General features: G+C 66.1%; 1 protein-coding gene across 1 annotated transcript in view; it reads right to left on the minus strand.

The window, feature by feature from the left end:
- Nucleotides 1-6,742: 6,742 nt before the first annotated feature.
- The window catches only part of LOC129400787 (collagen alpha-1(I) chain-like), a 12,575-nt gene continuing 6,817 nt past the window's right edge, over nt 6,743-12,500 (minus strand). The window contains exons 4-11 of the mRNA XM_055123606.1: nt 11,657-12,500; nt 10,919-11,612; nt 10,258-10,319; nt 9,889-10,026; nt 8,584-8,741; nt 8,305-8,393; nt 7,986-8,131; nt 6,743-7,070 (exon numbers count right to left, since the gene is read on the minus strand). The exon at nt 11,657-12,500 is cut by the window's right edge and continues 142 nt beyond it. Of these exons, the coding sequence (XP_054979581.1) occupies nt 6,743-7,070; nt 7,986-8,131; nt 8,305-8,393; nt 8,584-8,741; nt 9,889-10,026; nt 10,258-10,319; nt 10,919-11,612; nt 11,657-12,500 (2,459 nt within the window). The remainder of the gene's footprint in view (nt 7,071-7,985; nt 8,132-8,304; nt 8,394-8,583; nt 8,742-9,888; nt 10,027-10,257; nt 10,320-10,918; nt 11,613-11,656) is intronic.

Genomic DNA, 12,500 nt, shown 5'->3' on the forward strand with positions numbered 1-12,500 from the left:
CTTCCTTCCTTCCTTGCCTGCCTGCCTGTCTGCCTGCCTGCCTGCCTGCCTGCCTGCCTGCCTGCCTGCCTGCCTGCCTGCCTGCCTGCCTGCCTTCTCGCTTGCCTGCTTGCTTCCTCCTACTCTTTTGCTTGCTTTTGCTGCTTACGCTGTTGCTCGCTCACTCGCTTTGGCTTGCATACTTGCTTTTCCTTGCCTGCTTTCCTTATTTATTTATTCATTTATTTATTTATTTATGTATGTATTTATTTATTTATTTATTTATTTATTGACTTATTGACTGACTGACTAACTGACTGACTGACTTACTAACTAACTAAATTTTTTTTAAATGAATTACCGTGAGGGACCCTGGCGGACTTACACACTTTCGTGCTCACATTTCCGTCGTACCATGATCCAGTCCCCCCTCTCCACCACCCGGGCCCATTCTCCGCCACCGAGATCCAGGCCCTGCTTTTTCCCTTGTGTACTGAGGCCGCTCAGGATCTACTCCTTGGCCCGCTTGCTTCCTTCCTTGCTTCCTTCCTTCCTTGCCTGCCTGCCTGCCTGCCTGCCTGCCTGCCTGCCTGCCTGCCTGCCTGCCTTCTCGCTTGCCTGCTTGCTTCCCCTTACTCTTGTGCTTGCTTTTGCTGCTTAAGCTGTTGCTCGCTCACTCGCTTTGGCTTGCATACTTGCTTTTCCTTGCCTGCTTTCCTTATTTATTTATTCACTCATTTATTTATTTATTTATTTACTTATTTATTTTCAAGAAATTTTTTTATCAATCACCGTGAGGGACCCTGGCCGACTTACACACTTTCGTGCTCACATTTCCGTCGTACCATGATCCAGTCCCCCCCTCTCCACCACCCGGGCCCATTCTCCGCCACCGAGATCCAGGCCCTGCTTTTTCCCTTGTGTACTGAGGCCGCTCAGGATCTACTCCTTGGCCCACTTGCTTCCTTCCTTGCCTGCCTGCCTGCCTGCCTGCCTGCCTGCCTGCCTGCCTGCCTGCCTGCCTGCCTGCCTGCCTGCCTTCTCGCTTGCCTGCTTGCTTCCTCTTACTCTTTTGCTTGCTTTTGCTGCTTACGCTGTTGCTCCCTTCCTTGCTTCCTTCCTTGCTTCCTTCCTTCCTTGCCTGCCTGCCTGTCTGCCTGCCTGCCTGCCTGCCTGCCTGCCTGCCTGCCTGCCTTCTCGCTTGCCTGCTTGCTTCCTCCTACTCTTTTGCTTGCTTTTGCTGCTTACGCTGTTGCTCGCTCACTCGCTTTGGCTTGCATACTTGCTTTTCCTTGCCTGCTTTCCTTATTTATTTATTCATTTATTCATTCATTTATTTATTTATTTATTTATGTAGTTATTTATTTATTTATTTATTTATTTATTTATTGACTTATTGACTGACTGACTAACTGACTGACTGACTTACTAACTAACTAAATTTTTTTTAAATGAATTACCGTGAGGGACCCTGGCGGGCTTACACACTTTCGTGCTCACATTTCCGTCGTACCATGATCCAGTCCCCCCTCTCCACCACCCGGGCCCATTCTCCGCCACCGAGATCCAGGCCCTGCTTTTTCCCTTGTGTACTGAGGCCGCTCAGGATCTACTCCTTGGCCCGCTTGCTTCCTTCCTTGCTTCCTTCCTTCCTTGCCTGCCTGCCTGCCTGCCTGCCTGCCTGCCTGCCTGCCTGCCTGCCTGCCTTCTCGCTTGCCTGCTTGCTTCCCCTTACTCTTGTGCTTGCTTTTGCTGCTTAAGCTGTTGCTCGCTCACTCGCTTTGGCTTGCATACTTGCTTTTCCTTGCCTGCTTTCCTTATTTATTTATTCACTCATTTATTTATTTATTTACTTATTTATTTTCAAGAAATTTTTTTATCAATCACCGTGAGGGACCCTGGCCGACTTACACACTTTCGTGCTCACGTTTCCGTCGTACCATGATCCAGTCCCCCCTCTCCACCACCCGGGCCCATTCTCCGCCACCGAGATCCAGGCCCTGCTTTTTCCCTTGTGTACTGAGGCCGCTCAGGATCTACTCCTTGGCCCGCTTGCTTCCTTCCTTGCCTGCCTGCCTGCCTGCCTGCCTGCCTGCCTGCCTGCCTTCTCGCTTGCCTGCTTGCTTCCTCTTACTCTTTTGCTTGCTTTTGCTGCTTACTCTTTTGCTCGCTCTCTTGCTTTGGCTTGCATACTTGCTTTTCCTTGCCTGCTTTCCTTATTTATTTACTTATTTATTTACTTACTTACTTACTTACTTACTTATTAAATTTTTTTTTAGTGAAGCACCGTGAGCTAGAGTGGCTGACTTACACACTTTCCTGCTCACATTTCGGTCTTACCATGAACCAGTGCCACCCCTCCACCACCCGGGCCCATTTTCCAACACCGAGATCCAGGCCCTACAAGGGGAGACCCTTGTGTACTGCAGGTGCTCAGGGTCTACCCTTTTGCTTGCCTGCTTGCTTCCTTGCTTGCTTGCTTGCCTGCCTGCCTGCCTGCCTGCCTGCCTGCCTGCCTGCCTGCTTGCCGGCCTGCCGGCTGCCTGCCAACCCTCTTCTTGCTTGCCTTCCTGCCCGTGGGCCTGCGGGCCTGCTTGCTTGCTTGCTTGCTGGCTGGCTGGCTGGCTGGCTGGCTGGCTGGCTGGCTGGCTGGCTGGCTGGCTTGCCTGCTTTCCTTTTTAAAAAAGAAATTTTTTTTTTTAATGAAACACCGTGAGGGACAGTGACAGACTTACACACTTTCGTGCTCACGTTTCAATCAGTTGTACCATGATCCAGGGCCCATCCCTCCACCCGTGATCCTATTGCACCACCCAGATCCAGGCCCGGCTTTTCTGCTCTGTTCTGACGGTGCTCAGGGTCTATTCTTTGGCCTGCTTTTGCTTGCTCACTTGCTTTTGCTTGCCTGCTTTCCTTTTAAAAGAAAAAATTATTATTACTATTTTTTTGGATCTAGCTCAAGCCTCTCTTTGAAATCTATCTGAGATGTTTGCACGACTTTCATAGGATAACCCCGCCCGAATTTCCTAGACGGAGGGAGGGTGGAGGGCTGATCGGGTAGGGGTGGGTGAGAGAATGAGACCGACCGAGAATGGACACGGCGGGGTGGGGTGGGGTGGGGTGGGGTGGAGAGGGGAGGGGAGGGGAGGGGAGGGGAGGGTGGCAGGAGCCATCTCGGTGGCGGCCCCGGAGCTTCCTGGGACTTGTGGTCCGTGACCCGGGGTTTCGGTTTCATTTCTCTTCCCGACACCCGCTCCCCCCCCCCCCCACACACACACCGGGGGCGGGGGGAGGGAGGGAGAGAGAACAACAACAACAACAACAACAACAACAACAAAAGACAACGGTGTCCTTAGAAGAGGCCAGAGGGAATCTGACTCCAAGCCGGCCGGGTCGGCCGCCTCCTTTTTTTTTTTTTTTTTTTTTTTTTTTTGCGCGACCATTGCCCGGAGGGTGAGGGTGGGGAAGAGGAAGAGATGCCGTTCTCTGTCCGTAGCTCGCTTGGAGATAAGATCTGCTAAGCGCTCTCGGTCGGTCGTAGGCTTAGGACACGCACCTCAGCGGTGGGGTCGGGATGGGAGGTGGGGTGGGTGACCGATTTCAGCTGGGCGCTGGCGCCGCCGCGGGGGAGGGGGAGCACGAGAAAGGGAAAGGCGCGGCTGCGGGGGGCGGGGGCTCAAAACTCGCGCTCCCTCCCTCCTTGGCCCTTCAAGAAACAGCCTTTCTGGAGATCAAACCGATCCTCCTCTCCTCTGAGGTCCTGGGTGCCCGATGTGAAGCGCCGCCGCCACCCCCCCCCCCCGGGGGGGGGGGCTGACCGGACAACAGAAAGCCCGGGGCAGGGGAGGTGGGACGGTGGGGGCGATGGTGGCGGTGAAGAAACTTTGGTGAAGATGCGGTAGCATAAAATAAAAGCACCGTGAACGGAAAACGGGAGTCACGGATAAACTTCCCCTTCGGTGGAACGGGGGGGGGGGGGGGGAAGAAAAACACCAAAAAAACCAACCAACCCTCCCCACCCCCCCCAAAGAAAAAAACCCAAGGCACTTTCATCAGCAACGACAGTCAGTCAGAGAGCTTTGCTTTGTTCGCAGGGAACAGTGTGCCCAACTCGCCAATCCCCCCGCCCGCCCCGCGCCCCTCCCGCCCCTCAGCCCCTCTCACCCCTCCCACCCCTCGGTCCCTCCGCCCCTCCGCCCCTCCGCCCCTCCCCTCCGCCCCTCCCACCCCTCGGTCCCTCCGCCCCTCCGCCCCTCCCACCCCTCGGTCCCTCCGCCCCTCTGCCCCTCCCACCCCTCGGTCCCTCCAGCCCTCAGTCCATCTCCAGGGATTCCAACCGGGGTCACGGGGCGGGGGCCGCGCGTGGGCGGTGTAGCTGCCCGTAGTTCACGTGACGTGTGGCACAGGTGCCTTACTTAACTCCTGTTTCTATTTTTTTCCTGCCATCCGCGCTGCCCGCCCCCCGCCACGAAAAATCTCTTGATGGAGTTGAGTCCGGTTGACGAATCTATGCATGCAACTCGGAAAACTTTGGGAGACGAAATTTGCAGAGGTTTTGGGGCTGCTCGGAGGCTGCCGGCGGCGGCGGTGCTGGGGGGGGGGCGGGAAACCTGCGGTGTGCTGGGGATCCTGGCGAGGCACAGCCCCGGACCCCTCGCCTATGTCCCCAGCCACCTCACGCATCCCTTCGGTTCTTGTAGTCGCGTCTCCATCTCGAGGTCGTTTTAAAACGTGTTAAGCCACGTGAAACACGCACGCACGCACTCACTCACTCACTCACTCACTCACTCACTCACTCACTCACTCACTCACTCCCGCCCGCCCGCACTCCCGCAAGCCTCAGCCGCTTCACAGTGACCGATTCGACTCGGGAACGCTGAAGAGAAAGGAGCGGGCGGCCGTGCGTCACGCCACTCGTGGTGGGCGCCGCTGCGCCACACCGCTTCACGTCCCGGATTTAGCTCCACGAGTGGCTACGACTAGGGTGTGCTTGTTCCCGAGGCGGGTGCCCGGTCGCCCTAGAGGCCACGGGGCCGGTTCCTCGGTCGAAAGCTCCACGGGGGCGAATCGCTCCTTTCCGCAGCCTCCTCCTCCTCCTCCTCCTCTCCTCCTCCTCCTCCTCTTCCTCCTCCTCGTTTCTCCTCCTCATTTCTCACAGCACCCGGTGCCAAAGGCCAAAACAAACGTCTTTGTGTCCCAGAGGAGGGGAAAGCTCACTCTCTTCTCTTCTCCTCTCTCTCTCTCTCTCTCTCTCTCTCTCTCTCTCTCTCTCTCTCTCTCTCTCTCTCTCGTGGGTCAGGTCGCCTATGCCTATTCCTTCGGGGAGGTTGGCCCCTGACAGACGGGTCCTCCCCGGTCCTTTCGTCTTTTGTCAAGTTCATGGGGCTTCGGTGGATCTTCTGAGCTCTCGGTGCCTTGTCCGTCCAGCCCGCCCCCGCCTCCCGCGGAGGCGGAGGAGGAGGAGGAGGAGGAGGAGGAGGAGGAGGAGGAGGAGGAGGAGGAGGAGGAGGCCACGGGAGAGGGGAGAGAGGCATATGTTCCAATGATCCACGGCCTCGACCGGAGGATGGAACCTGGGCCTCTCCCCTCCCGCCCACGAAGCATCCACTCGGCCCGTGGAGCGCTCTCTCTGGCTCTGGCGTCCCACCCAGTGTGAATAGGCGATGAACTAGAGGTTTTGAATCGCAGGATGACCCGCAGAGAGCGGCCTAGGAGTCATGTCCCTGTGACTCGCGCCCCCCCCAGATCCTCCGCTTGACCATCATGCCACCTCAGAGAAAACAGAGCTTGATTTCATTCGGTGCACCTCGATGGTACTTCTGTCTCACCCAATAAGAGAGTATCCAAATCTGTTTTCAAACTAGTACTTTGGAGGGGGAGGGGAGGGAGAGAGAGAGAGAGACAGAGAGGGAGAGAGAGAGAGAGAGAGAGAGAGAGAGAGACAGACAGACAGAGACAGAGACAGAGACAGAGACAGAGAGAGCGCGTCAGGGGTTATCCCTGAGTGAGTTCAGTGCAGAGTCCAGGAGTCCGGAGTGATTTTAACACATGGCTGGGGATTGGCCACCCAAAACAATCCAATCAAAGAAGCAAACAATGACCGCAATGAGCGCTGGCGACTGGTGCTGGAGAAGAGAGGGAGTGCAGCAGGGAGGTGGCTAGCCTTGCACACGCCCCTGATCTGAGTTCAACCCCTGGAGTTCCCATAGGGTTCCACGAGCTCTGCCGGGAGTACTCCCTGAATGCATAGCCCTGCCGGGAGTACTCCTTGAAGGCATCCCAGGGATATGCCCGGAGCCCGGCTCAGGCGTGTGGCCCCAAAACAGATGCACAGAGAAGGAGAAGGTTACGGGGTGGGGAGGGGGGGCTTGGGGGGGGGGAGAGGCAGACGACGGAGATGGACACGGACACAGACAGACAGACAGACAGACAGACAGACAGAGAATGGGCGGGCCTGCGTGCACGCGATGAAGCACACGTACTGAGTGGTGGGGTGGGGTTTTAGTGTGTGTGTGTGTGTGTGTGTGTCTGTGTGTGTGTCTGTGTGTGTGGGTGTCTGTGTGTGTGTGTGTCTGTGTGTGTGGGTGTCTCTGTGTGTGTGTGTCTGTGTGTGTGTGCGTGTGTGTGTGTCTGTGTGTGTGTCTGTCCGTGTGTCTGTGTGTCTGTGTGTGTGGGTGGGGGGGGTCGTCCTCCTTCCACACCCTGTGTCCCCGGATGGCCCTGCCCCGTGATGTCTGTTTCTCGAGGCAAGGGACGGTGTGACTTAGTCTCCCTCCACATCATCCGCGCGGGGATGGCGATCCCACAGAGGGTGCTCGGGCGCCACCTGGCGTCCGCTTTTCTTCGGCGCCGGAGCTCCTCTGGAGGTGACGGCAGCGATTCGGTTGCAGTGCCCGAGGCGGCCTTCCAGGAGGTCGGCGTCCCAATCGAAATTGGTCCCGCTGTCAAGGCGCCACCCCACGAGGTCCGACGGCGGAGATTGGAACTGCAGGCTTATAGGGGAGGTCCTGTTGCCTTCGGAGCCGGGTGCCGGCGCCTGGCGGGGCTGTCCGGGCGGGTCGACCAGCACTCCGCCGGCGGGTGGCGCGTAGCTCCAGGGTTGGCGGCGGCCCGGAGCGGGGCCGATGGCCGGCCCGAGCCCGGGTCCCGGCCCGGGCGCGTGGCCCGGCCCTCCGCGGGCGGGTGCCGCCGTAGCTCCGGGCTCCCGCGGCGGCCCGGAGCGGGGCCGATGGCCGGGCCGAGCCCGGGTCCCGGCCCGGGCGCGCGGCCCGGCCCTCCGCGGGCGGGTGCCGCCGTAGCTCCGGGCTCCCGCGGCGGCCCGGAGCGGGGCCGATGGCCGGGCCGAGCCCGGGTCCCGGCCCGGGCGCGCGGCCCGGCCCTCCGCGGGCGGGTGCCGCCGTAGCTCCGGGCTCCCGCGGCGGCCCGGAGCGGGGCCGATGGCCGGCCCGAGCCCGGGTCCCGGCCCGGGCGCGTGATCCGTCCCTCCGCCGGTGGGTGGCGCTGTCGCTCCACGGTCCGCGGCGGCCCCGAGCGGGGCCGGTGGCCGCCCCGAGCCCGGGGCCGCCCGGGCGCGCGGCCCGGCCCTCTGCCGGCCGGAGCCCTTGCCGCGTAGCTCCGGTGTTCTGCGGCGGGCCGGAGCGGGGCCAAGGGCCGGATCGGCCCGGGTGCGTGGCCCAGCCCTTCGCCGGCGGGTGGCGCGTAGCTCCAGTGTTGGCGGCGGCTCGGAGCGGGGCCGATGGCCGGCCCGAGCCCGGGGCCGCCCGGGCGCGCGGCCCGGCCCTCCGCGGGCGGGTGCCGCCGTAGCTCCGGGCTCCCGCGGCGGCCCGGAGCGGGGCCGATGGCCGGCCCGAGCCCGGGTCCCGGCCCGGGCGCGCGGCCCGGCCCTCCGCGGGCGGGTGCCGCCGTAGCTCCGGGCTCCCGCGGCGGCCCGGAGCGGGGCCGATGGCCGGCCCGAGCCCGGGTCCCGGCCCGGGCGCGTGATCCGTCCCTCCGCCGGTGGGTGGCGCTGTCGCTCCACGGTCCGCGGCGGCCCCGAGTCTTCCCGGGCGCCCGCGCTGGCGCTCCGCCGGCGGTGGGTGCATCGCTCCAGGGTCCGGAGCCGAGTGGGGCCGATGGCCGGACCGGGGCCGGAGAGGAGCGGCGCGGAGCGGACCTGGTGAACGGGCGCCCACCGACCGGGCCTCGGCGGCGGCGGCGGCGGTGGCGGCGGCTGACGTTTTCCGGGTACCTGCCCCCTCCCCACCGCCCCGGTGGCGTCCCCCGGTGCTCTGAGGGGCGGGGACCTTGGCGTGACGGCGGTGTTTGGTGAAGGGCGACTTGCCGCACCCGCTCTCCCCGCGTGCCCGGCCGGTGGCGCCGTGAGACGAGGGCCGGGGAGAGGGTGACGGGGTCCGGCTGTGAGCCCGCGGGGGCGCCTGGTCCGCGGCGCCGCGAAGGAAGGGGACTTAGAGGTTTTTTTTATTCTCCGGTCTTTCCGGGCTAATGATCCGACCTCCTCGCCCTCCGGAGCCGGCTCCGAGGCGGGACGTCAGCTGCGGGCGCCCGCCCGCCCGCCCGTGCGTGGTCGCCGTGCTCTCCCCCTCCCCGTCCGCTCCGAGTCCTGACCGGTGGCTTTCGGGGTGTGTGTCTCGGGGGTTCGGGCGGGCGGGGGTTCGTCCATCCGCTCGGGGATGCGTCCGCTTTTCCCCGGGCGGCCGCCGCCGCCGCCGCCGCCGCCGCCGTCGCCACCGGGTCGGCGCGTGGCTTCTGGCGCGGCTTGGACCCTGCCGAGTCACGGGGTCGACCAGTTGTCCCCTGGAGTTCCGGGACTCTGGGCGATGGGGCTGTCCCAGGTGCCGGTGGCCGGGTCGCTGTTCCAGAGGGTGCCGCGGGAGGGAGCAGATCGGTCCCGCTCCGGGCAACGGTCCTTTTCCGGTGTGACGGGGCCGGATTGGACCGCGAGATGTACGCTGACACGCTCTCTCTCGGTGGCTCTCTGCCGTGAGGATCGGGACCGGTCGTTCCCCCGGGTGCGTGTGAGGAGCTGGGGGCCTGTCTTGAGGACTCCTCCCTGGCTTCCCGCCGCCTGAGCCGCCCGCCTGGGCCCTGTGCGCCGGCTCTCGCGTGCACCCGGGGGCGGTGTCCCCGGCCGTGGCTGTCGCTCCTCCGGTCTAAGGTGCCCGAGGCCAGCCCGGTGTCCGTGTCCTCGGCGCCAACGGACCCCCCCAGCCTCGCGTGTCAGGCGTCCTCCTCGCTCTCGTCGGGGGTGGGTCCGGTCGGGGCCGGACATTGCCCTGAAGTCGGAAGTGCGGGCGAAGGCTGAAACGGGCCTCTCCCCTCTCCGGAGGGTTGCTGTCCTTTGCCCGCACTCCTTCGGGGCTCGGTCCCCCTCCTCGCCAGGGGGGGAACTCCGCGATGCCTCGCTTCTCTCGCGCTCTCTCAGCCGATCGATGTGGTGTTGGTGCGCTCTCCCGGGCCGGGCCTAAGCCGCGCCAGGCGAGGGACGGACATCCCTCGTGGATGGGACCGCTCTTCTCGTTCTGCCAGCGGGCCCCTCGCTTCTCCTCCACCCCCGTGGGGGCGTTCAGGGGTGCGGACCCCGGCCCGATCCCGCTCTTCCCGCTCTCCCCCAGGCCCCGTGCGTGGCGGGGGAGCGGGTTTCGGGGTCGTCTGACGCAGCGGACAATCCTCGCTCTGCGCCGGGACCCCGCGGGGTCCCGTCCTCTCGGGCGGGCCCCTCCCCGCGGTGGGGGGGGCCGCCCGGCGGTGGCGCGCGCGGCCGCGCCTCACCCGGTCCTCGGTGGTGCCCCTGGAGCGCTCCAGGTCGTCCTGTCAGGTGCCCGAGGCCGAGTTGGTGGTGTCGCTTCCCCATCACCCGGACTTGCTGTCCTTCCCTCCCCGGGCTCCTCCTGGTTTCGGTTGGCCCCTGGCCTTCCAGGGGGGTCGAGCCGGTCGTCCTCGTCGCGGGGTCGCCCGCCGTTGCCTCCTCTGCGGTTCGCCGCGGGGCGGTGGACGGGGGAGGGCCTCCGCGTTCCGGGCGCGCGCCCGCGTGCCTCGCAGTAACTGGCACTAGCGCGTGGGCGTGTGAGCGGCAGTCGGTGGGTCGCCGTCGCGCCGGGCTCTGGGAGATGAGGCGTCCCCCTTTGGGGCTCTCTCTCGCCTGGTCCGGGGCTTCCGCCCCTCTTCCCCCGTCGTGGGGGTGGAAGCCGGCCTTCCCGTCCCGGTGGGCGGGGGCCGTTTGCCGGGTGCTGCGGAGGGGCGGCGGGCCCTCCCGCGGGCCCGGCACGCGACGGACCTGACCGCGGACGCTCACGTGAGATGCGGTCGCGGCCCCGCTCCGGCGGGGACCGGCCGCCGGACCGCTACGGCAGACCCCCCCAACACGCGGTGTCAGGGGAGTCCGAAGGGGAAGGTGGTAGCTCGCCCAGGTTAGGGGGGCGACGCCCCCTCGGTGGAGAAAAGCCTTCTCTAGCGATCCGCGAGGGTGCCTTTGGGGTACCGCATCCCCCAGCCGCTGCCCCTCTTTCTCCTGCGCTGTCAGCCACCGGTAGTGGAGCCCTCCCTTCCTCGCCGCCCTGCGACGGGGAGGGGTCCGCCGTCATCCCCTCAGACGTGGGGGGGTGCCGTGCGCGCTCGCTCTTTGCCTACCGCGGCCCGCGCCTCCCCCTTCTGGGTCGGGGGAGGGTCCCGTCGGGCCGGGCCGAGCTGGCGTCCCGGCGTCGGGGCGTCGGAACGTCGTGGTTGGCGGTCGGGGCCCGGATGGGCCCGCGTGCGTGTGGTCGGAGTCGTGGGACGGGTGTGCGCGGTCAGGGTGTCGTTTCTGCCACCGTTGCGACCCCGTGCTCCTGTTGACCCGGCCCGCTGTGCCCCCGGCGGGAGCCGTGCTTCCCGGCGGGGGGGAAACGCTCTGTCCGCTTCCCGTTCCCCATGTGGTGCCGCAGCCGGCGGTGGTGCTGCGGACCTCGGCTTCGGGGTGTGTGCTCTCGGGGGGTCCCGTCTCGGCCGCCCGGCCGAGCGAGGCGCCGCCGCGCGGTCCGCGTGGTGGCGGCGGCCCCCCCGGGTGCCGGACGTTGCCGCCTGGGCTCCGGGACCCTCGGTCAGGGCTCGGGCGGGCGGACGGAAGAGGAAAGGCGAGAGGCTTGTGTTGCGGCCCGCGCGTGCGGGCTCGCGGAGGTTCTGGGCGCCGTCGGCCCTTCCCGCCCCGCGGTGGGGCCGGGGACGGGTGGCGGTGGTCGGCGTTGGACCCTCCGGGCCCCCGGTGGCGGGGCGCTGCGGTGACGCGTGTGGACGTGGCTTCCGAGGCGGAGGGCGCGGGTGGGTCGGCCGTCGGGGCCGGCCGGCGTCCCGGGCGTGGGCGCGGGACCGCCCTGGTCTGTGGGCGGTGGGATTCCCGTGCGTTGTTTTCCCGGCGGCCCGGTCGCCCCGATGGGCGCCTCCCGCTCTCGTTGCTCCTCTCGGAGCCCGTCTGGCGCGCGTGCCGCGTGCCCCGGCCCTCGCGGGCCCGGATCCCCCCGGCCCCCTCGGGCCGCCCTCCCCACGGGAGGCTGTGTGTGCCCTTGCGGTGGCCGGGCGGGCGCTTCGGCCCCCGTGGCCCTCCTCCCGCGCGGTCGCCCGCCGGCGGCGGCTGTTCTCTCTCGCCCGGTTGCAGGTCGTGCCTGCCCGCCGGGACCCGTCGTGCCTCTGGAGCGGCCGACCCCACCTGACCGGGCCTCGTTTAGCCCGGGGGGGACTCTGGTCGGAGGTGCGTGCGGTGATCGGAGGGGTGGCGTGCGTTCTGTCGTCGGTGCGGTGGGGGGCGGTCGTGACCGTCGGTCGACTCTGCTGCCGGTCGAGGAGGTGCGCTTGGTCGGGGGGTGTCTGACCCGTCCACGCCTGGCCGGTCGGTCGGTGCCGGGCGAAGCTCGAGTCCTTGCCCGTTCGGTGGCGGCGGTGGTCGCCGTCGTCCGTCTTCGGCTGCCGCGGGACCGCCCTTGTGCTCGGAGGCCTCGGGTGGTGAGATTCCCGCGGTGGGCCGCTGGCGGAGGCGGCGGCGCCCCATGCCGGATGCCGCGGCCCTCCCCCGCGTTTTGGGGGAGCCTGGCCCGCGGAGGGTTCTTCCCTCCCCGGGGCTCCTCGGGCTCGCCCCCGCTCCGGCCGGCCTGCCCTTTCCCGTGCCGCCTCCTCTCCTCCGGCCTCGCCCCGTGTGGCGGCCGGGGGGTCGCCGGCGTTTCCGGCCTCTCGCGGGTCTCCCCGCGGGCCTCCTCTCCTCCGCTTCTCGTCCGCCCGTCGGGCTGCTGCCCGCGTCGTCCCGGTCCCCCGCGGCTCGCCCGCGCTCGGGGGTCCTCGCCCACCGCCGCGGTGGTGCCCGCGGCCGGCGCTCTCGCTCTCCGGGCCCGCCGGGGCCCGCCGTCCGCTCCTCCCCGTGGCCGGTGGCGGTCCGTACCCGCCGCCGGGCGGCCCTCGGCGGAGCCGGGTGTCGCGCTGTGGTCGGTCGAGGGGGGTCTCCGGAGGCCGCGTGCCGACGTTCTCGTCCCCCCTCGCCGTCTCTCCGCGGCGCCGCCGCC

The sequence above is a fragment of the Sorex araneus genome, unplaced genomic scaffold, assembly GCF_027595985.1.
Source record: "Sorex araneus isolate mSorAra2 unplaced genomic scaffold, mSorAra2.pri scaffold_212, whole genome shotgun sequence".
Lineage (NCBI taxonomy): Eukaryota > Metazoa > Chordata > Mammalia > Eulipotyphla > Soricidae > Sorex > Sorex araneus.